This window comes from Xenopus laevis, chromosome 2L (assembly GCF_017654675.1).
Source record: "Xenopus laevis strain J_2021 chromosome 2L, Xenopus_laevis_v10.1, whole genome shotgun sequence".
In the NCBI taxonomy this organism is placed as follows: domain Eukaryota; kingdom Metazoa; phylum Chordata; class Amphibia; order Anura; family Pipidae; genus Xenopus; species Xenopus laevis.
Window position 1 is genome coordinate 3,866,356 of NC_054373.1, and position 27,503 is coordinate 3,893,858.

At 41.9% G+C, this 27,503-nt stretch overlaps 1 protein-coding gene across 1 annotated transcript in view; it reads left to right on the plus strand.

Moving 5' to 3' along the window:
* The first annotated feature begins 1,993 nt into the window (after positions 1-1,993).
* Positions 1,994-27,503, plus strand: part of gap43.L (growth associated protein 43 L homeolog) — a 31,648-nt gene continuing 6,138 nt past the window's right edge. Inside the window, 2 exon segments of the mRNA NM_001086333.3 lie at positions 1,994-2,023; positions 17,513-18,032. Coding sequence (NP_001079802.2) covers positions 1,994-2,023; positions 17,513-18,032 — 550 coding nt within the window.

The window sequence follows — 27,503 nt, forward strand, 5'->3', positions numbered from 1 at the left end:
CTGGCATGATAATTAGCAGTAATTACTGTAGATCTGACCCGGGAGAACACAAGAGTTATAAACCCTCACTGGTCAGTGATCCTCTCTGAGAGCAGCTTTCAGGGACCTCAAAAAGCCCATTAATGAGAAAGTCCACCGAGCCTAAAAGCCCAATTGGCCGTTATGTCCTATACCCACTAATAGAATATTGTCCCTGCTTATGGGGCTCCCAGTTTCCCTCACTAACCATAGTCAGAATTACTGTACCTTCCCCTTGGATCTTTTTGCACATCCAGGTGTGAGGCAGACACATAATTATACATTTTCATCTTCCCTAAGCTCCTATTTAGTAATTTACTTTCTCCTGCCAACTGCCCTCTCCCCATGTCATTCTACTGTACGGACATCCCACCAACTCCTTCATCCACGGACAGATTTCACATTTTCATGTGTGAGCGATAAGAGGCCGTCTTGCTCCTGTCTGGGAGAAATGGACAGACAGACAAATAGATGGATTAGCTAGATAGAAGTTAGATGATAGATAGATAGAGAGATAGATAGATAGATCGATAGATAGATAGATAGAGAGATAGATGATAGATAGATAAATAGATAGATATATAGATAGATAGATAGATAGATAGATAGATAGATAGATAGATAGATAGATAGATAGATAGATAGATAGATTTGATGATAGATAGATGATAGTGACAAACATATATATAAGTTAGTCGATAGATAGATCGGTTAGATGATAGACATAGACAGACAGACATATTTTATATCTAAAAGATTTATCTATCTATCTATCCGTCCGTCCGTCCGTCCGTCTGTCTGTCTGTCTGTCTATCTATCTATCTATCTGTCATCTATCTATCATCTAACAATTATCTCTCTATCTATTGATCTATCATCTATCTATCTATCTATCTATCTATTATCTATCTATCTATCTATCTATCTATCTATCTATCTATCATCTATCTATCTATCTATCTATCTATCTATCTATCTATCTATCTATCTATCTATCTATCTATCATCTATCTATCAATTATCTATCTATCTATCTATCTATCTATCTATCTATCATCTATCTATCAATTATCTATCTATCTATCTATCTATCTATCTATCTATCTATCTATCTATCTATCTATCTATCTATCTATCTATCTATCTATCTATCTATCTATCTATCATCTATCTATCAATTATCTATCTATCTATCTATCTATCTATCTATCTATCTATCTATCTATCTATCTATCTATCTATCATCTATCTATCTAATATATCTGTCTGTCTGTATCATTTTCCTTTCAGATATAGGTCTGTAGTAAGAGAATGAGCTAATGCTTCAGATGTATTGAGGTGCCCAGGGGAATTGATTGGGATGAGGTGGGGTGGGGGGATTTTGTCACCAGCAGCAGCAACGTCTGATCTCTCTCTGTGTGATCTCACTCTCCCGGGCCAGTGTAAGTCTCTATCACCTGAACAATCCATTCCAGGGGCGACCATAGAGCTTCTCTGTGCAGCTGAATATTCCTGGGGGCTATGGGGGGGGGGAATAAATGAAATAAAAATGTAAAAGAAATGTCAAAATTGAGATAAAAATGCCCCTTCCATTTGATCCAGGGAAAGTCGTGGGTAATTGGGTACAGATTGTTGGTGTTTAAATATTCATGAGTGTGACACAGGGGACTGGGAGGAGGAGGAGGAGGAGGAGGAGGAAGATGGTGTGTGTGGGGGGGAGTCATTGAGAGGTAGTGTAAGTGAGGGGAAGATCCTGGCAGAGAGACAGGGCGTGCATATGTGTGTGATGAGCAGCACAGACACAGCTCAGCGTTAGCCCCCCTAGTCTATGAGGCTGAGTGTGTGACTGTGAGTGAGAGAGAGAGGGAGCAGCAAGAAGAGCCGAGAGGGGGGCACCGCACAGAAAGAGGAGGAAGAAAAGAAAAAGAGTGAGAGGAAAAAGAAGAATAAAGAAGAGAAACGGAGAGAAGCAACAATGCTGTGCTGTATGAGAAGAACAAAACAGGTAACGCCGCTCCCAGTCCCCCCCACCTCCTCTCTGGGGTTTGCTTTACATTTATTTGTGGGGTTTGATTTACATTTATTTGTGGGGTTTGCTTTATATTTATTTGTGGGGTTTGCTTTATATTTATTTGTGGGGTTTGCTGGTGGACTTTGGATGCTTGGCTGGGGGTCCCACTGTCCTTTGTGCATTGATGTGACTTGTTCTTGGTGCAGCCTTTGGGGAGACCCAGATGTGGGCAGCAGTTGGGCAGACTCCTCAGTGCGGTGGGGGGGGGAGGTATAATACCATTTGGATGTGATGTAGAATCCTCCTGATCCCAGGCTGAGCCCCCCAAGCCTCTCCTGCTTATGACTGAAATCCTTGCCTTATAGACACATTCATATATTAATGAGGAACTAAACTCTCTTGCAATTAACTGTGCAGAATGAATCCCAATTTTCAGCCATAGGAAAGAGCTGATGGGTATAGAGGGTACCCCGCCCCTGCCCCCGCTGCTTGGAATTCAGGACCTGTTGGATCGCAACCTCCCTGATACCAAAGGCCGCTGCTAGGGGTGTCGCCGGAACCCAAGGGGTGCACCCACTTTCCTAATACTACATTTCATTGAAATCGTCTCTTACAGAAAGGATTCCAATGAGCGTGGAGCAATTCCATTGGGATTGAGTTCTGTGCACTAATTATATAGTAACACGGCAGCTTAGAGGGGAATTTATATACATGCATCATTTTTCACCCTAGAAATGCCCAATAATTTGAGAAAATAATTAATTCCTTCCTATAGCATTGGGCACCACCAGCCTTTTTGTAACCCATCAGATCTGGTTTTAAGCATATATACTGAATCAACCATTTCCACCCCAAATACTGTGAATATGCAGCTAAAAAGGGTGTGACTCGGCACATGTGTGATTGGGCTGATGTGTCCGTGTGTAATTCCTCCCCATATGTGATAATACTGGAAATGGTAAAGCTCAGGGGGTGCCTATGGGTTGGTATAGGGCAGATGGTGCCATGCTTTATTAGTAGGAAAAAGTACTAGGGAAAATGATGAGCTAGACAAGCAATGCTGGTGCTGATTCCTTGGATCAGTCCCATGGCACCGGAGAGGGGGGGCAGGTGCATGTCTTCATAATCTTTTTCCCCCCATTGCAATACCCCAGTGAGATTTCTGGAAAGGAAGGGGTTAAAGGTGCGGTTGGCCGTGTGCTGCACTTGTAGAATGGTGGATGATCATTTTTTGGGTGGGGTTCAGGAGAATGAAAGGGTTAAGAAGCCGGTAATAAAGAACACAAAGCTGACAGTGAGGATTGTGCTGATGTACATGGAGAATTATACAACAGAATTAGGCAAATGTTCCTGCTTGATTTGTGTAATCCGCGACTGTAGATCTTGAAACGTTATCTCAACCCGTCCTGTTCCATATGTCCGTGCCGGATTAGTGGGTCAGGAGAATGCAAATCAACTTCTATTGAGTCAATAATAATTAAAAAATCATTTCATTTAAATTATTTAAAATTCATTTAAATTGTTGAATTTTATTATCTGCCGTATTATTAACCACTGGGAATGACGACTGCTGACCCGTAAAATATTGGGCTTTTCCAATTAACCTATTTGCCTGCTCTTGCTGTTCATGAATATGTTAATAGCATGTCAATAGGCGTGCGTGCATTCAAATAGTGTGGTGTTACACTTGTAAAGAGCAGAATAGGAGGGGAGAAAAAGCAGCGGAATAAAAAAAACCATTATTATCCTGGTCTGTGAGGCTGGAAAGGAAGCAGCTGCCTTATTGAGATGGCAGATAAACCGGTTAAGGGAGAGAATAGAATTAAACATTGGCTGCAGGAAAGCTGACAGCGCCCAGACGCCATGCGGACGCTCTTTGCTGGGGGCGACTGCTGTAGAAAAAGAGTTGACTGGAACAGTATAGACTCCCTTGGGTGGACTCCATGGAATATGATACTGTAGGCACTTCCCAAGACTCTAAAGAGGCAGCTAAGCCTTCGAAGCATGTGTTGCAGAGTTAGGCGCCCAAATCCAACATATCCAATGGCAACCTGTAGCTTTATAGATTTGACTAAACTACAGATCCCAGCATACTCAGATCAGCAGTAGGGTTGGGGGACTCTAAACAGCTGAAGAGCTGCAGGTTGACATCCACCGGTCTACCAATACCGACCCATTCATTCCATGTTCTAAGATGCATGAGTCATGTCTGCCAGTGGCTGGATAAGAATGCTAGATGGCGGCAACCAGCCAAAGGAATGAATGGTTTGCTGATTTCAATGCCATTGCCATTAGGGATCCAGTGTAGACGCCATTGAGACTGGAAAGCTTCAAAAGCAACTCATTGATACCTTAGAATCTGCTATAGATGCCAAAATCGATCACAGGCCAAGTTCAACTTAAGGATAGACATTTATCTCCAAACTGAAATGTTCTTAGCCCCCCCGTCTGTCACCCCCCACCACTGTAAATGTTCAAGCAATGTATCAGATGTTACCCACCAAAGATATGGCATGATGCCACGCCCATGGTTTGCTATGTAAAAGGGCACAGTTGTGCTCCATGAGTGTTTTTGTAAGGCGAGGCTCTACAGAATAGATTAAATTGACTTGTTCTGATATATAGTTTCCCCCATAGCCGTCCCTTGTTTCATCCTTTGTAGAAGAACTCAAAAAACCCAAGTGGTGGAGACTGCGACAGTCTCAATGGAGACCTTTTCTTGTCTTGTGCCATTAAGGATAGGGGAGGAAACTTATATTTGGTTCTTGCTTCATCCCATTGAGTCCTAGAAATGACAACCGTGTCATAGCTAAATGGAACAACCTGCCTGTGGTACACGTGTATGAAAGACAGATTGGGCTCTCGGATCTGTGCATCTTTGTGCAATAGGGAGGCATCATGTGAGTGGGAGCGTCTAGAAGATGGAAAATTTCCCTCAGGATAAAAAGCTCTTTCCTGCTGAGTAGGAGACAGACCCAGAGACAAGAATGAAGATAAATGAGCGCGTAAGAGAGATTATTTTAAGATGTAAAATGACTTTTGGCTCATTGGGAATACAGCAATAATATCATTACTAGTGGCCTCCATACAACTCCAAGCTGGAGGATATGTCTGGGGCTTCTCTTGCCGTGTGAGAGATTTAATGGTCTCAATTGATTATGCTCATGTTTTTATGATTTAAATTCCAGTTTCCTGATTCTCAAATCTCTCTTTGTGCCATGAGAAATTTTGGATAGATATAAAAAAATATTCAACAAAATTAAAATCTGCCCAAGGGCAAGTTGTAGTAGAGCAAGCCAAGATGGCTACCCAGATGGCTTCACCAAAAAGTATCTATCACAAAGGAGAACTTGTTATAACTTTAACCTGAAGATGAATAAATGGTTGACATTTTTGGGTTGAACCTGACTACTTGGGATAGTTCTGGTCACCATCAGTGTTTAGGAACATGCAGTGGCTGGTCTTATCTGGAAACCTAAATGGATGCAAAAAGAAGTATCTATTACAAAGAAGAACTTGAGGAATCCACTGTACCCTCAAAATTACAAAAGAAATGGATGAATAAAGGTGGGTGTTGCATGGGAATATTGCCCATCCATTGAATGTCCTGGGTAGGATAAGTGCAGCCAACAGAAATCCATGTTACCATGAGTCATCAAGTTCACATTATGCCTTTAAGGCCAGTTTGGTCCATTGGTGGAGTAGAGTTATAAGTGTCTGGCGTAGCCTAGGATATCTCTTTGAGATAACTCCAGCTACACTCAGTAAGGCTGGCCAAGAAAGACATTTAGCACAAATGAGGCCAGATTAAACTTTTCACAAAAAAATCATTCCAGAATTTTCCAAAAACCCAGATTTAAGGTTTTTTCATCTGGACCATGATCTGGTGGTCGGATTTGGACTGGGAACCAACAAGAATCAATTAGAAGAAAGGACAACTTGTATATTAAGATTATATAAAGGTCTATAAAGACCCTGGGGAAGTGGAGAAGAGTGATGCCTCGAGTTTGGATTGAGTGTAAATGATTAAAGCCCATGGATTTACTGATATTCCAAAGGGATTTCCAGTGTGTGGGACAGTCTGTGTTACTTTGGAATAATTCTGGTTGCATCTATAGGTTATTGAGAACCTGGGAAAGTGGACATCAAGACCAATATGTGTAGTTGGTGACTACATGCTCTCATTTGTAAATAAGACAAACATCACTATAGCTCAGTGAGAATTGGGGCATTGGGCAGGTGGTAGATCAAAATTAAAGCAGGGTTTCCCCCTATTGATGATTCTCTCAGAACAGCCCCTCCCTGTTGCTGACATCACCATGCCAACCCTGTTTATTTGTGATGTCATCAGAGGATGCCTGGTTGCTAGGGCTCCACTTACTACAGCAACCAGCCAGGAACTGGCGAGGGCCTCAGCAGGAAGATATGTGATAAAATTTTACAATAGCAATCCAATGGTGGATTCAAGAGTAACACGTTTTTTGGTTGCCAGGGTCATTGCATGTTGGAAATTAAATGTAAATTGTTGCTAAGACCTTGAAGGCTAACTAAGCCTTTAAAGCTTCACTGGAAGTAGTAAAAGTTTAGGAGGAACCAGTATTATCTGTGCCAAATCCAGGGTCCCGTGAGCAACTGTGAATGGAAGGAGGGAACATCATTGTGGAATCCATTGGATAAGTGAGGGTGGGAAGTGGGAGTGTCTGCCCTGATATCATCACAACATGATAGGCTGCTTTGAAATGATTGGCAACATCCTATTGTCTTTCTCTAGCCATAAATACTCACTGTGCATTCTGGGAGGAAAGGTTTTTGTGTTCCCTTTATATCGGCAGCCGCCCCTTTATCTCCTTGAGTGACTTGCACATCTTCTATGAGTGATCACATTTAGAATCCGCCAACGAATACAGAACATAATTACCAGGCTCTTCCATTACTATTAATTGGTGCGGCTAATTGTTATGTTTCCCAGAAATATCAGCAGGCTCATAAACAGACTAATTAAATCCGCTCGTTTATTGATTCCTTTCCGTGGGACCCATTATTCCAAATACTTCTGGTGGTGTGTCACAGGTGCATCCAAATCTCTCATAATCCCCCTGAAACCAGAGATGGAACGTTTCCCCTTTACAAAGGAATAGTAATGTGTGCACAGAACATTGCCTCTCACAATATTTGCCTTTGGAATGGGCTGGAGCTGCCATATTGACTACACTAGTCATTACAGTATGAGGTACAGCGTATTCTGTGTATGGATGTATTTATACATATAGAAAGGAGTTGCCATATTGCTTAACTTAGTACAGGTATGCAACCTGTTATCCAGAATGCTCAGGCTTGTGGTTTTCTGGATAAGGGATCTTTCCATAATTTGGATCACCATACCTTAAATCTACTAAAAATTATTTAAAGGGATACTGCCATGGGAAAACATGTTTTTTTCCAAAATGAATCAGTTAATAGTGCTGCTCCAACAGAATTCTGCACTGAAATCCATTTCTCAAAAGAGCAAACAGATTTTTTTATATTCAATTTTGAAATCTGACATGGGGCTAAACATATTGGCAGTTTCCCAGCTGTCCCCAGTCATGTGACTTGTGCTCTGATAAACTTCAGTCACCCTTTACTGCTGTACTGCAAGTGATATCACCCCCTTCCTTTCCCCCCAGCAGCCAAACAACAGAACAATGGGAAGGTAACCAGATAGCAGCTCCCTAACACAAGATAACAGCTGCCTGGTAGATCTAAGAACAGCACTCAATAGTAAAATCCAAGTCCCACTATGACTAATTCAGTTACAGTGGGAGAAATCAGGGTCGGACTGGGGGGCCCGGGGCCCACCGGGACTGGTGTCCAGGGCCCCCCTCTGGCCCCCGCTACCTAGGCGAATCGCCGCTCGGCATAATTTCCTAGGCGGCGCATCACGCAAATGGCGCTAGGCGCGCATGCGCAAACGGCGCTCAGCGCGCATGCGCAAACGGCGCTGCGATGCGCCGAAATTTTATTTATTTATTTTTTTAAAAAACTGTTTGGGAGAGGGGGTCTGGCCCGGCGGGGGCCCACTAGGGTCGGGGCCCACCGGGTATTTTCCCGGTATCCCGCCGGGCCAGTCCGACACTGGGAGAAATAACAGCCTGCCAGAAAGTAGTTTCATCCTAAAGTGCAGGCACATGACTGGGGCAGCTGGGAAATTGACAATATGTCTAGCCCCATGTCAGATTGCAAAATTGAATATAAAAAAATCTATTTGCTCTTTTGAGAAATGGATTTCAGTGCAGAATTCTGCTGGAGCAGCACTATTAACTGACATCTTTTCCGATGACAGTATCCCTTTAAACATTAATTAAACCTAATTCAAATGTTTTGCATCCAGTTATGATTAATTATATCTTAGTTGGGATCAAGTACAAGTTACTGTTTTATTATTACACAGAAAAACACTTTGAAACATTTGAATTATTTGATTATAATGAAGTCTAAGGGAGAAGGCCTTCCCGGAATTCAGAGTTGTTTGGATAATGGATCCCATACCTGTACAGGTTAAGGGTATATTATTGTGTGCAGAGAATATTCCTTCACTGTATCCAGAATTCCCGGAACCTGGGGTTTTCTAGATAACAGATGTTTCTGTAATTTGGATCTTCAAACCTTAAGTCTACTAAAAAATCATTTAAACATGAAATAAAGCCAATAGGCTGATTTTGCTTCCAATAAGGATTAATTATATCTTAGTTGGGATCAAGTACAAGCGACTGTTTTATTACTTGGATAATTTGGATAAAATTGAGTCTATGGTAGACAGCATTTCTGTAATTCTGAGCTTTCTGCATAACGGGTTTTTGAATAACTGATCCCATACCTATCCAGCTTAAGGGTATATGATTGTGTGCAGAGAATATTCCCTCACTGTATATAGGTATGGGACCTGTTATCCAGAATGCTCAGGACCTGGTGTTTTCCAGATTATACAGTTATAGGACCAGTTATTCAAAAAATCCAGGACTTGGGTTTTTATGGATAAGGGATCTGTTTGTAATTTAGATCTTCATACCTTAAGTTTACTAAAAAATCATATAAACATGAAATAAACCCAATAGGCTGGTTTTGCTTCCAATAAGGATTAATTATATCTTAGTTGGGATCAAGTACAAGCGACTGTTTTATTATTACACAGAAAAAAGGAATCATTTTTAAACATTTGGATTATTTGGATTATTTGGATAAAATTGAGTCTATGGGAGATGGCCTTTCCATAATTCAGAGCTTTCTGGATAACGGGTTTCCGGACAACGGATCCCATACCTGTATTTGCATTAATATACTATAAATATGTGGGTGGGAGCTGTTGTACATAATGCTGAGAGACTGGGTTGCAAGAGATTGGTAACAGACGGTTCCTGCTGGATTGTGCTTAGTGTCTACAGGGGGAGTATGAGAATGGGATCAGTATCAAATATTGAGGCTGTGATGGTGCAGTGGCATAAAGTGACTTTATAAAGACCCCTTGATTTTTGGGGTTCCTTCTAGTCATGGGCGAATTTCTCGGGAAACGTCAAAAAATTTGTGAAAAGTTTGCGAAACTCGAAAATTGACGCATCAATTTTGATGCCATTGTTAAATTCAATGGGCTTCCAAATAGTGTTGATGCACGGCAATTTTTAACTTTCCGAACACGCTTCCAAAATTTTTTTGGCGCCCGCGAATTTTAGTTTGCAAATATTTGTGGGTGTTTCGCGAAAATTGACACCTGCGTCAATTTTGGACGGGCGTCCGAAACATCGTTCGCGTCAACGGGCGTCCAAAAAGTGTTGATGCGTGCCGATTTTTACGCGAACAACTTTTCAGACGTGCGTCCAGAATTTTTTGGACTCCGCTGAATTTTCGTTTGCAAATTTTAGTGGGAGTTTTGTGAATTTATTCGCCGCAAATCCGCACCAGGCAAATTTATTCGCCCATCGCTGGTTCTTTCATGTCCCCCATCTATGTGTAGGTGGAGACTGAGATCTTTACTGTGCCCTCCACCCGCTCTCAGTCATGGGGTCGGCAGTAGAGCTGCTACTGATCAGAGGAATGCGAGTGATTGAGACAGACAGTATGTGCAGGGATCACGTTAGGGAAGACGTGACTACATGTGACATGTGTAAGCAACCGGAACATCACGGCTCTAATAAAAGCATCAGCTGATGTGGGGTAGTGTCTTCCCTAATTTCATTACACGGGGCCTCGAGCAGCTTCCAGCCCCCCAGCATGGACGCATAAGTAACTTGTCAGCTGTTGAAAGAAGAAGTATCACTTACCCTTTGTTGCAACCTCTTTGTAAATATGACTCATCAGCCATGCAGCATGTGGGTTTTATTTGTGTCTGGATTTTTAATATTAAAAAGGGTTGTTCACCTTTCATTAAACTGTTAGTATGACGTAGAGAGGGATATTCTGAGACAATTTGCAATTGGTTTTCATTTTTTATTTTTTGTGGTTTTTGAGTTATTTAGCTTTTTATTCAGCAGCTCTTCAGTTTGTTGCTAGGGTTCAAATTCCCCTAGCAACCACACATTGATAGGAATAAGAGACTGGAACACAAAAAGGAGAGGGCCAGAATAGAAATAATAAATACTAATAAATAACAATTTGTAGCCTTACAGAGCATTTGTTTTTTTTTTTAGATGACTCCCCTCCTCCCTTTTGAAAGCTGTAAAGTGCAATAAAAAGAAAGCAAAATGGTTGAAAAACTATAAAAAAGAAAAAAATGAAGACCAGTTGAAAAGTTGCTGAGAATGAGTCATTCTGTTAGCTATTAAAAGTTAACTTAAAGGTGAACTGCCCCTTTAAATCCCTTCTGTGAATGAGATGAACATAATGAGCCCCACTCTGCTAATAAGAAGTCATGCAGTGTGTGGGGTTTTAAAGGGATAGTACATAATTCCTCCCATGAATCTTTATGTTCTCCCCCCACAGTGTAAGTGACTGGAGCAGCCAGACAGTAGGAAACAGTAACACTCGCTTTATTCCCAATGGGATATAAATAAAATACAATTCTCTTCGCCACATCCTGGTTAAATAAAACCCAAACCCACTTTGCGCGGCAGAATCCTGTGATTACTGTGACAGGGCCAGCAAATTACTTACAGGCATTTTCCATTACTCCAATCTTCAATTACTCTGCCATCCACTCCAGGGGCAAATCCCCACTGACCACAGACAATGGAATAATTGATTTCTCAGCTTTATCTACACGTGGCAGCGACTTTAAATTCATAAGGATGAGGCCTGGCAAATGCATTTAATTGTGGATTCCTCATGCCCCTTAGTAAATACTCCAGTAGCTGCCACTAAACTTAACTCTATTTATATGATACTGCAAGTCACACATATGTCACCAATGAAAAGGTAATATATATATATATATATATATATATATATATATATATATATATATATATATATATATACACACATACTTATTTATTGTACTTCTATTCATTGGACAATAACTATGCTGTTCCTGCTGAATTGTGCTTAGTACAGGGAATACCTATGCTGCCATAGTTTTATGGGATCTCTCTGTACAGACTATGAACAAACTTAGGGGCTGTTCCTGCTGAATTGTGCTTAGTACAGGGAATACCTATGCTGTCATAGTTTTATGGGATCTCTCTGTACAGACTATGAACAAACTTAGGGGCTGTTCCTGCTGAATTGTGCTTAGTACAGGGAATACATATGCTGCTATAGTTTTATGGGATCTCTCTGTACAGACTATGAGCAAACTTAGGGGACTGTTCCTGCTGAATTGTGCTTAGTACAGGGAATACCTATGCTGCCATAGTTTTATGGGATCTCTCTGTACAGACTATGAGCAAACTTAGGGACTGTTCCTGCTGAATTGTGCTTAGTACAGGGAATACCTATGCTGGAAGTGATTTATGGTACTACTCAATACATATACTACTCTCCTAGTTACTATATGTCATACCTGCCGCTAGCTTCTTGTTAGGATGATAAGAAAGGTTTTGCCCACACAGACAGTAAACAATGGAGTTTTATGTAAATTTCAAACGTCAAACTTCGTAAAACCTTTGTAAAAAAGTATATAAAGTCCTCTTTTGTGTTCTCCATCAACCATTTTTTCCATTTTTTTACCCAATTTATAGAGATTTCAATACAATTTAAAAAAAAAAAAGCCCTAAATGTTACAAGACATCGAGTCCTAAATTAGGACATATTCCCATGCTAAGGCCATTGGCACAGGTAAGGATTGTGGGTATTTTATAGCCGCAGGTGGGGCAGTGGAACAAACTGCTCACAATCTATTCATGGCTTCAGTGCAAGGTGGTTGCTGAAGTGACAGTTGTGAGTATTTAGTCCGACAGATCCAGTAATGTCTCTACCTGTGCCAGGGCCCCAATCAATAGATTAAGAGTAACATTGTTACTACCAAGTTCCAGCCCTACAGCTAATGATTTCATTTTCTCCCAGGGAAATTAGATTTGGCCGGTGGGATACAATACGAGTCGGCCCATTAATAACCCTGTAATTTTAGTGCCAAATGCCCGTTATCAAGGAAAGTGCTTCTTAATCATTTAAATGCAAAATCATTTCCATGTTCCGCACGTTTCCATAGAAACTGCAGCCCTTTAGCCACTATGAACCCTTCATTATTTGGCTTGTTCTGCTCAGCTTCGGACCCATTAATGGGCTACCCAATGTTCTTTGTACCCACACTGGTTTCTGCACTAATTATCTGAATTCTACATAAATCAGTCATGACACAATCTGCAAACTCCTTTGCTCAAACCAGAGGGTTAGTAGTCTTTTCTGGGTCCAAGTTCCCTTTGGGTTCAGGCCCCTTAACTCATACTGAGGTTTCATATATACAGTTTATATTTACATGGTGTAACAGTCACCCTGCTATAGTTCCAGGGGTACCCAGGGTACAAATAAGCACTCACCCCAAATCTCCCCCTAACTGACCTTCAGGCTGGGCCCCCTTAGCTCATAAGAAGGTTACAGATATATAATACCTGCTATGTGCTATCCCACAGTCACACTCCCTTCCCAGAGACTATTATCCACTGTTACTATAGACACCATCTCTCCCTACTATACCTGCTATCCCACAGTCACACTCCCTTCCCAGAGACTATTATCCACTGTTACTATAGGCACCATCTCTCCCTACTATACCTGCTATCCCACAGTCACACTCCCTTCCCAGAGACTATTATCCACTGTTACTATAGACACCATCTCTCCCTACTATACCTGCTATCCCACAGTCACACTCCCTTCCCAGAGACTATTATCCACTGTTACTATAGACACCATCTCTCCCTACTATACCTGCTATCCCACAGTCACACTCCCTTCCAGAGACTATTATCCACTGTTACTATAGACACCATCTCTCCCTACTATACCTGCTATCCCACAGTCACACTCCCTTCCCAGAGACTATTATCCACTGTTACTATAGCACCATCTCTCCCTACTATACCTGCTATCCCACAGTCACACTCCCTTCCCAGAGACTATTATCCACTGTTACTATAGGCACCATCTCTCCCTACTATACCTGCTATCCCACAGTCACACTCCCTTCCCAGAGACTATTATCCACTGTTACTATAGGCACCATCTCTCCCTACTATACCTGCTATCCCACAGTCACACTCCCTTCCCAGAGACTATTATCCACTGTTACTATAGGCACCATCTCTCCCTACTATACCTGCTATCCCACAGTCACACTCCCTTCCCAGAGACTATTATCCACTGTTACTATAGGCACCATCTCTCCCTACTATACCTGCTATCCCACAGTCACACTCCCTTCCCAGAGACTATTATCCACTGTTACTATAGACACCATCTCTCCCTACTATACCTGCTATCCCACAGTCACACTCCCTTCCCAGAGACTATTATCCACTGTTACTATAGACACCATCTCTCCCTACTATACCTGCTATCCCACAGTCACACTCCTTCCCAGAGACTATTATCCACTGTTACTATAGGCACCATCTCTCCCTACTATACCTGCTATCCCACAGTCACACTCCCTTCCCAGAGACTATTATCCACTGTTACTATAGACACCATCTCTCCCTACTATACCTGCTATCCCACAGTCACACTCCCTTCCCAGAGACTATTATCCACTGTTACTATAGGCACCATCTCTCCTACTATACCTGCTATCCCACAGTCACACTCCCTTCCCAGAGACTATTATCCACTGTTACTATAGGCACCATCTCTCCCTACTATACCTGCTATCCCACAGTCACACTCCCTTCCCAGAGACTATTATCCACTGTTACTATAGGCACCATCTCTCCCTACTATACCTGCTATCCCACAGTCACACTCCCTTCCCAGAGACTATTATCCACTGTTACTATAGGCACCATCTCTCCCTACTATACCTGCTATCCCACAGTCACACTCCCTTCCCAGAGACTATTATCCACTGTTACTATAGGCACCATCTCTCTCTACTATACCTGCTATCCCACAGTCACACTCCCTTCCCAGAGACTATTATCCACTGTTACTATAGACACCATCTCTCCCTACTATACCTGCTATCCCACAGTCACACTCCCTTCCCAGAGACTATTATCCACTGTTACTATAGACACCATCTCTCCCTACTATACCTGCTATCCCACAGTCACACTCCCTTCCCAGAGACTATTATCCACTGTTACTATAGACACCATCTCTCCCTACTATACCTGCTATCCCACAGTCACACTCCCTTCCCAGAGACTATTATCCACTGTTACTATAGACACCATCTCTCCCTACTATACCTGCTATCCCACAGTCACACTCCCTTCCCAGAGACTATTATCCACTGTTACTATAGACACCATCTCTCCCTACTATACCTGCTATCCCACAGTCACACTCCCTTCCCAGAGACTATTATCCACTGTTACTATAGACACCATCTCTCCCTACTATACCTGCTATCCCACAGTCACACTCCCTTCCCAGAGACTATTATAGTATTGCTACTATAGGCACCATTTAGGACTGTGACAGTTATAAGATATTAGAGTGATTTTATTCTGCTGATGCTGATTAAATGAGTAAATATTACTTGCATTATATGATAACTGCATGTAATTTAATCCAGCCCACTCACTGCTTGGTCTAATAATAGCAGCAGACAATTATCCACCTTGATTGCAATTAGTAGATTAAGTCTTTAATTGCTGAACTTTTAATCTACTGCACATGAGAACATTTGAATTTAAAGAAGCATGAAAAATTCAGGGGGATGTAACAGAGGAAGTGCTGGTGCTGCTCATTCACTTGATTAAAGCCTGATACACATAGGCTAAATAAACGTTACATAGGCACTTTGTCTCCAACAAGAGTCTTTCCAAAGGGAATTTATCACATGTATTAATTATTAAATCTATTCCTTTATTGCTGTAGTTACTATAATGGGGTAGATACTAAATGGAGTAAATGTCTATGAGAGAGATCTATGATCTACAAGGACAGATCAAGAATTCCACCAATCATTTTTCTGGATACAAATCTCCCTGATTCAGCACTCTGCAAAACCAAGGGTTTGTTCACCTTTAAATTAACTGTTAGTATGATGTAGAGAGGGATATTCTGAGGCAATTTGCAATTGGTTTTCATTTTTTATTATTTGTGGTTTTTGTGTTATTTAGCTTTTTATTCAGCAGCTCTCCAGTTTGTAGTATCAGCTGTCTGGTTGCCAGGGTCCAAATTACCCTAGTAACCACGCACTGATTTGAATACGGGATTGGAATATGAATAGAAAGATGAGGAATAAAAAGGAGCAATAACAATACATTTGTAGCCTTACAGGGCATTTGTTTTTAGGTGGGGTCAGTGACCCCCATTTGAAAGTTGGAAAGAGTCAGAAGAAAAACCAAAATAATTAAAAAAACTATAAAAAAATAAATAATGTAGACCAATTGTAAAGTTGCTTAAAATTGTCCATTCTATAACATTCTTAAAGTTAACTTAATGGCAAACCAGGCCTCCCCCAAGCCTCCAGTTGGGCTGTCTGAGTTGACCCATACTTTATTTCATATATATTTCATGGTTTATTACTCCCTATATACATCAGTTATATTGAACCCCCAGTATCTCCAGCTCTTGGTGACCGGCACGGCCACTGAATAGGGCCCCCCAGAGGTGAACCATTTCTTTAATGACGTCACACAACCACAAATTGACCCCTTAAATGGGCAGATCCCAGGTTACACCCCTGGCCCCTCTCATTGAATTCTTCACTCAATTTTGATTTATTAAGAAAAACAATGGCAACATCAAGCTTCCCAGTAGATTGAACAGACACCTACAATTTCACTCGGGTCACTGCATCGCCCTAGGACTCCACAACAACCACCTTTACAGGGCACCTCTCTCTTGGGAACTACTAAGGAACATATTTGCTCCTGGTTTACACTGATGGAAACACTCTATCCCTTGTGCCACCAGAGAACCATCATCCATAGGGCCCCATTGTCCCAAATTGCGTTATTGTGAGGCCTCCTGCCCAGGAACACACTTTACACTTGGACCTCCCACCCCGGGCTCTGGGCTGAAACCTCCCTCCTTCATTGAGGGCAACTCCTATCCCTTATAATCACTGGGTGAAGGCATCACCCCCAGGAAGGGATTCACCTCAGGAAAATACTATCCTAGTACGTAGATTCCATACCATTCTCTCTTTGAAGATGTACCATAAAAGCTGTATTAATATGGGATCACATCTGGTTACTAGGGTTAAAGACCTTGGCAACCACAAAGAGGACTGATATGAAAGCCACATGTGTATGAGTATAAGATACCTGTTTGTTCAGTTATTTCTGTACTCCCTACATCATCTCCCATGGGCCCCGCTGTGGGTTAGTAACCAGCTAGAGTTCACTGCCGTCACTGTATGTTTATGGGTGAGCAGATCCACTATCTTACCTAACACTTGGCTGTTATTATGCAAAGTATTGCATTATGTTATATTATGTGTTAAAAATAGACTACTTATATGCAGCATTAGGTTTCCCTAATCAGAGAGTTAATGGTATGGTCATAATTAATGGGATTCTATTGTAACAACTCTTTCATATAAATTCTTAAAACAACTATATTTGAAATTCCTGCCGTAGCCATATCAATGCTGTAATCCTTATACAGCAAGCTGGGCAGACTCATTTTGAAGCTGTGTGACCCTTTATTAACTGCATTCACTGGGCACATACTTGTTGTTTTCCTGCAGTAAAAATAGATTGACAGCACAACTCTAAGCAGAGGTTTCAGCTATGGATATGTTACAACATTATAATAATAATAATCACAGATATACAGAAAGCGAGTCTGCTCAGTCATAGGCTTTATGGCCCAGATAGGGTAACAAGTTACACTTTGCTTAAATGTCACTGGTTCATTTGTGAGCATTTCATTCTGATTATTGTTTCTTTCCTCTTCAAGGTGGAAAAGAATGAGGATGCTGAGCAAAAAATCGATAATGATGGTAACAAACCAGAGGACAAAGCTCACAAGGCAGCTACCAAAATCCAGGCCAGCTTCCGTGGACATATAATCAGGAAAAAAATGAAGGGAGACAAGAAAGACGACAGTAGCGAAGAGGCAGTAGAAAACCACAAAGGAGATGCAAAGGATGAGGCAGCTAAAACAGAGAACGAAACCCCCAAAACAGAGGAGCCCACTGCTGATGGTCCTTTAGAAGACAAGAAGGAGGCAATCAGCTCCCCGGCAGAAGACAAAAAAACATCTTCAGAGAAGTCCCAGAACACCCCCTCAGAAGAGAAGCAAGCTGCAGCAGAGTCAGAGAGTACCACTAAAGGGAGCACTGAAAACTCACCTGGTGTGGATGCTACCCCACTAAAGGAAGAGTCCAAAAAAGCCGACGTGCCTGAAGCTACTCAAGATGCTGCACCCGAAAAAGAACAGGAGAAAGCAGAGAGCAGTCAAGAGGATGTTAAGAAAGGTACAGATTGTGCAGTATGTAGTACAGGAGAAGTACAGTAAATGGTATTTAGGAAGTAAAATTATCTGTACAGCAGATGGAGCAATAGTTTGTACAGTAACAGTAGAGAGGACAGTCAGTAGGAAGAACAGTGGTTTGTACAGTAACAACTGTCAGTCCGTAGGAAATACAGTACTTCAGTAACAGTAGAGTGGGCAGTCAGTAGGAAGTACAGTGGTTTGTACAGTAACAGTAGAGTTTGCAGTCAATATAAAGTACAGTAGTTTGTACAGTAACAGTATAGCGGGCAGTCAGTAGTAAGTACAGTAGTTTGTACAGTAAAAGTAGAGCGGGCAGTCAAGTAGGAAGTACAGTAGTTTGTATAGTAACAGTAAAGTGGGTAGTCAGTAGGAAGTACAGTGGTTTGCACAGTACTAGTATAGTCGGCAATCAGTAGGAGGCACCGTTATTTGTACAGTAACAATAGAGTGGGCAGTTAGTAAAAAGTACAGTAGTTTGTACAGTAACAATAGAGTGGGCAGTTAGTAAAAAGTACAGTAGTTTGTACAGTAACAGTAGAGTGAGAAATCAGTAGAAAGTGCAATTTATGTACAGTAACAGTACAGTGGGCAGTCAGTTGGCAGTACAATTGTTTGTACACTGAGTAGAGTGGGCAATGAGTTGGAAGTACAGTAGTTTGTACAGTAACAGTAGAGTGGGCAGTTAGTAAAAAGTACAGTAGTTTGTACAGTAACAGTAGAGTGAGAAATCAGTAGAAAGTGCAATTTATGTACAGTAACAGTACAGTGGGCAGTCAGTTGGCAGTACAATTGTTTGTACACTGAGTAGAGTGGGCAATGAGTTGGAAGTACAGTAGTTTGTACAGTAACAGTAGAGTGGGCAGTTAGTTGGAAGTACAATTATTTGTACAGTATGAGTAGAGTGGGCAATGAGTTGGAAGTATAGTAGTTTGTAGAGTAACAGTAGAGTGGACAGTCAGTAGGAAGTACAGTAGTTGGTACAGCAAATGACACAATAATTTTAAAAGTAACAGAACAAGAGGTGGTCAGTGGAAGGTACAGAATGTTGAACAGTAGGTGCTATAGTTAGTTGTACAGTAGGTTATCTGGTAGGCAATACTCTAGGAAGTCACTAGAAATGATAAATGTTTAGAGTGGATAGAGTGGAACAGACAGTACAGTAGGTACAGTAGGTACAGTAGATATGTAAGTTATCAGTTAGTACAGTCGGTTCTACAGTTGGTGGTGTCAACAGACAGTTCCCACACACACATTGACTCCTTCATTCTGTGATCCAGTTTCCACTGACCAGAACCAGTGAGGGAAGAATCCTAAATACCAGTAATGTGTCTGCAGAGAGGGGAGGGTTTGTGTATGAGCAGAGTGGTGCAAACGTTGTGTTATTTAAGTTCTTGAGTTTCATGGGTTTTGGAAGATGCTGGGAGTTGTAGGCCAGCCACTGCTGAACCCAGACATAGATTGATTTTTTTATTTCTTTGGATATTTTCCTACTCCATTGAACTCCATTGCTTTGTGGATTTATTTTATTACCCAATCAACAGCCTTTTGGAACCAGGACAGTTGGGCAGTACCAGTAGCTGACGACCCTTCTACATGTGCCTGGGCCCTGATGCTACAGTATTTAATTCTTAGTGGGGCTTCAAGCTCTGTGTGCAAATTGTCAGAATTATTCAAACCACCTTTATTTGTACTTATGTAAATCTCTTAGACCTGAAATCACATTTTTTTAATGATATTGTTTTGTAATACTTCTAGATTCAGCTTATCCAGGTCCTATGTTTTATGGGATCTCTCTGTACAGACTATGAGCAAACTTAGGGGACTGTTCCTGCTGAATTGTGCTTAGTACAGGGAATACCTATACTGCCACAGTTTTATGGGATCTCTCTGTACAGACTATGAGCAAACTTAGGGGACTGTTCCTGCTGAATTGTGCTTAGTACAGGGAATACCTATGCTGCCATAGTTTTATGGGATCTCTCTGTACAGACTATGAGCAAACTTAGGGGCTGTTCCTGCTGAATTGTGCTTAGTACAGGGAATACCTATGCTGTCATAGTTTTATGGGATCTCTCTGTACAGACTATGAGCAAACTTAGGGGACTGTTCCTGCTGAATTGTGCTTACTACAGGGGAATACCTTTGCTGCTTTAGTTTTATGGGATCTCTCTGTACAGACTATGAGCAAACTTAGGGGACTGTTCCTGCTGAATTGTGCTTAGTACAAGGAATACCTATGCTGCCATAGTTTTATGGGATCTCTCTGTACAGACTATGAGCAAACTTAGGGGCTGTTCCTGCTGAATTGTGCTTAGTACAGGGGATACCTATGCTGCCATAGTTTTATGGGATCTCTCTGTACAGACTATGAGCAAACTTAGGGACTGTTCCTGCTGAATTGTGCTTAGTACAGGGAATACCTATGCTGCCATAGTTTTATGGGATCTCTCTGTACAGACTATGAGCAAACTTAGGGGACTGTTCCTGCTGAATTGTGCTTACTACAGGGGAATACCTTTGCTGCTTTAGTTTTATGGGATCTCTCTGTACAGACTATGAGCAAACTTAGGGGCTGTTCCTGCTGAATTGTGCTTAGTACAGGGAATACCTATGCTGCCATCGTTTTATGGGATCTCTCTGTACAGACTATGAGCAAATTTATAGGGTTTTTCCTGTTGAATTGTGCTTAGTATAAGGCAACGCATACTGAGGTATTTTTGCCTGTTTTTCCACAGTGAAAATATAATTCTAGGTAACTTCCCAGTATTCATCCATTATACATTCCCATTGGTTAATTGTTGAAATCAGGGTCTGGCTGTTTACACTCTCTGCATTGCTGGTTCTGACCCCTAAAATATTGTAGCAGATTTATAAATGTTCCTATTTTCTCACAATCTTTTACTGTGATGTATATAAATTGCGACACACGGCGAAGGCAGAAATGACTAAATATGATGCGTCTGGGCATTTACATAGAGATAATGAACATAATGAATGGTCGTGCCCCTTTGTGCTTCCGGCTAATGAATGGGATCCGGCTAATGAATAATAACTAAGGTGAAATGCCTGTGAGCATGGGGTTAATATTGCCTTCAATTAAAGGGGAACTGAGTAGCAGCTCTAGTACTACTATGTCACCTGCAGTACCCCTGTGTAACTGTTGCTGCAGCAAATCCCTTCCATAGAAATCAATAAAACAGCGCCCCCTACAAATAAAAGAGTAGCGCTCAGTTACTTACAAACCATTCATCTTCAATCAACAAAGAGACACTTATAAATGTGTCCATAGGTGACCAATTTATTTAGTTATTTTATTAGTTTTGTCTGATTTGCACATGTTGGAAAATTGTATTTCTGCAGAATGAATAGACTAGACGGCAGTATCCAATTGATCTTTACTTTCCTCTGCACTGCTGGTCCTGACAACGTGTATCATTAAAACAATGAAGCAGCAGTCCATTCCCCTCCGGCTGATACACAGCTACCCACAATCCTTTGCAATTTCTGTGATGTAAAAAAACCTGGAAACAGGAAGCTGGACAGAAGTGTGCAGGGGATTGTGGGAGCTGTAGTCACCAAGAGCTGGAGATGCTGCAGGTCAGATATACCTGATGTCTATAGGAATAATATACAGGTATGGGACCTGTTATCCAGAATGTTCGGGACCTGGGGTTTTCCGGATAACGGATCTTTCCGTAATTTGGGTCTTCATGCCTTATGTCTACTAGAAATTCATTTAAACATTAAATAAACCCAATAGGCTGGTTTTGCTTCCAATAAGGATTAATTATATCTTAGTTGGGATCAAGTACAAGCGACTGTTTTATTGTTACACAGAAATAGGAAATCATTTTTAAAAATTTGGATTATTTGGATAAAATGGAGTCCATGGACGGCAGCCATTCCGTAATTCGGAGCTTTCTGGATATCGGGTTTCCGGATAAGGGATCCTAGACCTGTACCATGAAATATAAATGAAATATAGTATGGGTTAGCTCAGGCAATCCAACTGGAGGCTTGTGGGCCTGATGTGGCCCTTTAAATTGGTGGTTCACCATTAAAGGAGAAGTAAAGTCTAAAATAGAATAAGGCTAGAAATGCTGTATTTTGTATACTAAACATAAACATGAATTTACTGCACCACAAGTCTAATCAAACAAATAATTTATGCTTTCAAAGTTGGCCACAGGGGGTCACCATCTTGTAACTTTGTTATACATCTTTGCAAGACCAAGACTGTGCACATGCTCAGTGTGGTCTGGGCTCCTTAGGGGTCGTCATAAATGATCAAAACAGCACAAGTGAAATAATATCTGCCAGAAGCCGATACAGCAAGACTGATTAATAATCAGAATATACAGACTGCACTGGCTGCTGTGTTGTCATGTAATCTAATGTGGATTTTATAGTTTTTGTATTGTTTAATATAAACTTTCTCCAACTCTGCAGAACCAGTGGCTGCAGCAAAATAATCCTCCAAATAGAATCCCAGTTTATCTGTTTAAATCTGGCTCCATGATCTTTGTCCCTGCAGCTGGAGTTGGAAACAGTAAAGGGGATGTAAAGGCAAAAATAAAATCCAATACAAATCTCTACACAGTCGCCGACTGCTCTACAGGGAAACAAACAAAGCTGCTTGAGTTCCGCATGGCTGGGAAGTAAGGCGGGGGCTCCCCCTGCTGTTCATAAGTATGATTGTTTCCCTGCAGAGCAGTTAGGGATGGTCTGACAATTCCTATCCACAGCAGTAAATGAAGGGAGAATTTCACTGCATACAGTCAGGTTTCTTATAAAAACTGTACATATTTTATAATTAAAGTATATTGGTTTCTTTTTCATTAAAGAAAGTAAAAATGGGATTTAATTTTTTTGCCTTTACATGCCCTTTAAGTTAACTTTTAGTATGTTACAGAATGGCCACGTCTAAGAAACATTTCAATTGGTCTTAATTATTTAATTTTTATAGTTTTTTTTATTATTTGCCTTCTTCTTCCGACTCTTTCCAGCTTTCAAATGGGGGTCACTGACCCCATCTAAAAAACAAATGCTCTTTAAAGCTACAGAGTTATTGTTATTACTACTTTGTATTGCTCATCTTTCTATTCAGGCCTCTCCTATTCATATTCCAGTCTCTTATTCAAATCAGCGCATGGTTGCTAGGGGAATTTGGATCCTAGCAACTAGATGGCTGAAATTGCAAACTGCAGAGCTGCTGAATAAAAAGCGAAATAACTCAAAAACCACAAATAATCAAAGATGAAAACCAATCGTATATTGTGTCAGAATATCTCTCTCTACATCATACTAACAGTTAACTTAATTATGGCCCCACACTGACCACCCCACAGCCATTACATGTAAGAAGTTGGGCAGATAATGACAGTGATGTTAATTCCCACTATCTGACCCACTTTCCTAGGACTGTGCGGGATGCAGATTACTTCATTAAGTACCAGTTTTATTGCCCCTCTGTGTCACCAGTCACAGCACTGAGTAATGGGAATGGAACTGCAGTTTTAGCTCGCTCTGTTGCTGCATTTCCCACTCATCGCCTGTTTGTATCGACTGCAGTGTAGGGAAGGAGCTGCTGGCACCGATATCTGGGATTGAAGCTGATTCCCGGCTTCTTTTCTAACATCTAGGTTTGCTGTAGCCTTTGAAAGCAAAGATTCCCAGCAGGGGGAGAATGTAGGGAAGCTGGGCGACAGATCATACAATAAGCTCTCCTTTTGCTTTGTATATTCATATTTATATATAGCCATTTAGTACTAAGGATGCTGAGCAGGAGAAGGGGAACTACATATAGCATAAGGCCTGCTTTATGGCAGCTGAGATTCTAGCTATCTGTATAACAGAACATTCTGTCCCAGTGGCTGCACAGATCCTATCTGATCCCCATTGTAAGCAGCAGTCCTGTCCTGCTTTATGGCAGCTGAGATTCTAGCTATCTGTATAACAGATCATTCTGTCCCAGTGGCTGCACAGATCCTATCTGATCCCCATTGTAAGCAGCAGTCCTGTCCTGCTTTATGGCAGCTGAGATTCTAGCTATCTGTATAACAGAACATTCTGTCCCAGTGGCTGCACAGATCCTATCTGATCCCCATTGTAAGCAGCAGTCCTGTCCTGCTTTATGGCAGCTGAGATTCTAGCTATCTGTATAACAGATCATTCTGTCCCAGTGGCTGCACAGATCCTATCTGATCCCCATTGTAAGCAGCAGTCCTGTCCTGCTTTATGGCAGCTGAGATTCTAGCTATCTGTATAACAGAACATTCTGTCCCAGTGGCTGCACAGATCCTATCTGATCCCCATTGTAAGCAGCAGTCCTGTCCTGCTTTATGGCAGCTGAGATTCTAGCTATCTGTATAACAGATCATTCTGTCCCAGTGGCTGCACAGATCCTATCTGATCCCCATTGTAAGCAGCAGTCCTGTCCTGCTTTATGGCAGCTGAGATTCTAGCTATCTGTATAACAGAACATTCTGTCCCAGTGGCTGCACAGATCCTATCTGATCCCCATTGTAAGCAGCAGTCCTGTCCTGCTTTATGGCAGCTGAGATTCTAGCTATCTGTATAACAGATCATTCTGTCCCAGTGGCTGCACAGATCCTATCTGATCCCCATTGTAAGCAGCAGTCCTGTCCTGCTTTATGGCAGCTGAGATTCTAGCTATCTGTATAACAGAACATTCTGTCCCAGTGGCTGCACAGATCCTATCTGATCCCCATTGTAAGCAACAGTCCTGTCCTGCTTTATGGCAGCTGAGATTCTAGCTATCTGTATAACAGAACATTCTGTCCCAGTGGCTGCACAGATCCTATCTGATCCCCATTGTAAGCAGCAGTCCTGTCCTGCTTTATGGCAGCTGAGATTCTAGCTATCTGTATAACAGATCATTCTGTCCCAGTGGCTGCACAGATCCTATCTGATCCCCATTGTAAGCAGCAGTCCTGTCCTGCTTTATGGCAGCTGAGATTCTAGCTATCTGTATAACAGAACATTCTGTCCCAGTGGCTGCACAGATCCTATCTGATCCCCATTGTAAGCAACAGTCCTGTCCTGCTTTATGGCAGCTGAGATTCTAGCTATCTGTATAACAGAACATTCTGTCCCAGTGGCTGCACAGATCCTATCTGATCCCCATTGTAAGCAGCAGTCCTGTCCTGCTTTATGGCAGCTGAGATTCTAGCTTTCTGTATAACAGAACATTCTGTCCCAGTGGCTGCACAGATCCTATCTGATCCCCATTGTAAGCAACAGTCCTGTCCTGCTTTATGGCAGCTGAGATTCTAGCTATCTGTATAACAGAACATTCTGTCCCAGTGGCTGCACAGATCTTATCTGATCCCCATTGTAAGCAGCAGTCCTGTCCTGCTTTATGGCAGCTGAGATTCTAGCTATCTGTATAACAGAACATTCTGTCCCAGTGACTGCACAGATCCTATCTGATCCCCATTGTAAGCAGCAGTCCTGTCCTGCTTTATGGCAGCTGAGATTCTAGCTATCTGTATAACAGAACATTCTGTCCCAGTGGCTGCACAGATCCTATCTGATCCCCATTGTAAGCAGCAGTCCTGTCCTGCTTTATGGCAGCTGAGATTCTAGCTATCTGTATAACAGAACATTCTGTCCCAGTGGCTGCACAGATCCTATCTGATCCCCATTGTAAGCAGCAGTCCTGTCCTGCTTTATGGCAGCTGAGATTCTAGCTATCTGTATAACAGAACATTCTGTCCCAGTGGCTGCACAGATCCTATCTGATCCCCATTGTAAGCAGCAGTCCTGTCCTGCTTTATGGCAGCTGGAGATTCTAGCTCTCTGTATAACAGAACATTCTGTCCCAGTGGCTGCACAGATCCTATCTGATCCCCATTGTAAGCAGCAGTCCTGTCCTGCTTTAATGCAGCTGAGATTCTAGCTATCTGTATAACAGAACATTCTGTCCCAGTGGCTGCACAGATCCTATCTGATCCCCATTGTAAGCAGCAGTCCTGTCCTGCTTTATGGCAGCTGAGATTCTAGCTATCTGTATAACAGAACATTCTGTCCCAGTGGCTGCACAGATCCTATCTGATCCCCATTGTAAGCAGCAGTCCTGTCCTGCTTTATGGCAGCTGAGATTCTAGCTATCTGTATAACAGAACATTCTGTCCCAGTGGCTGCACAGATCCTATCTGATCCCCATTGTAAGCAGCAGTCCTGTCCTGCTTTATGGCAGCTGGAGATTCTAGCTATCTGTATAACAGAACATTCTGTCCCCAGTGGCTGCACAGATCCTATCTGATCCCCATTGTAAGCAGCAGTCCTGTCCTGCTTTATGGCAGCTGAGATTCTAGCTATCTGTATAACAGAACATTCTGTCCCAGTGGCTGCACAGATCCTGTCTGATCTCAACTGATACCCCCACTATCCCCTACCTACATTGAATTCTGCGAGTTGGGGTTCAAGTGCACAGAATATAGAGGTGTCTTCAATGAAGACATTTCACTACTCATCCGAGCAGCTTCTTCAGTACAACTGACTGGTGTGGGAAATCCTCGGCATATAAACTCTTCCACTAATCCACTCACAACGGCACATTGTAACTCATCAGAGAGGTGTTGATTCTGTGTAGTTACTGTGATAGTGGAAGAGTTTATATGCCGAGAACTTCCCACACCAGTCAGTTGAACTGAAGAAGCTGCTCGGATGAGTAATGAAACGTCTTCATTGATTACTCAGCAAGTCCAGTTGTTTTTAGATTTACCTATACTAGATATACCTGCACTGATCCCCCCAGGGGTGTAGCCAAGACAACAGAAGTGCCTGGTGCTTCCCAATCCCCCCTGGCTCTCTAGGGGTTCCTAATCTGCTCTACGAGGCCAAAAGTGGCAGGTTTCCATAGCAACCAAGCAGCTGTTGTCTAGACAATGAGAACTGCGGGGTCTCCATTGCCGTCATGGACTTTACTTTCGTAGCCCTCGGTCGACAGCACACGGCTGAGCTATTCCTGTAACAGTGAGAGGGGCTGTGCCCAACCAGGGGGATAACCTGCCAACATCACTGGCTTGTTGCTGGGTAACTAGGTATATGTGTATATATCTATGGGATCTCTTATCCGGAAATCCGTTATCCAGAAAGTTCTGAATTACGAAATGAACATCTCCCATAGACTCCATTATAATCAAATAATCCACATTTTAAAAAGCAAAAGCCGCCCCACAATGTTGTTCTTTTAGAAGGATAAAGTGACGGCGGTGGATTGTTAAGTAAAGGCTGTTATATATTTATGACAATTTTTGCTTTTCTTCATTTCCAATTGGCTGGCTCTGCTCTCAGCTCTATTCATTACAATGGCGTTGGGTATAACCTGAATGCTGCTCCACCTAGTGGTGAGCTCCGGGCATTGCCGCTCCAGTAAAAGCAATAATAGTTATAATGCAATAATTACTTCGATTTGCATATTCCA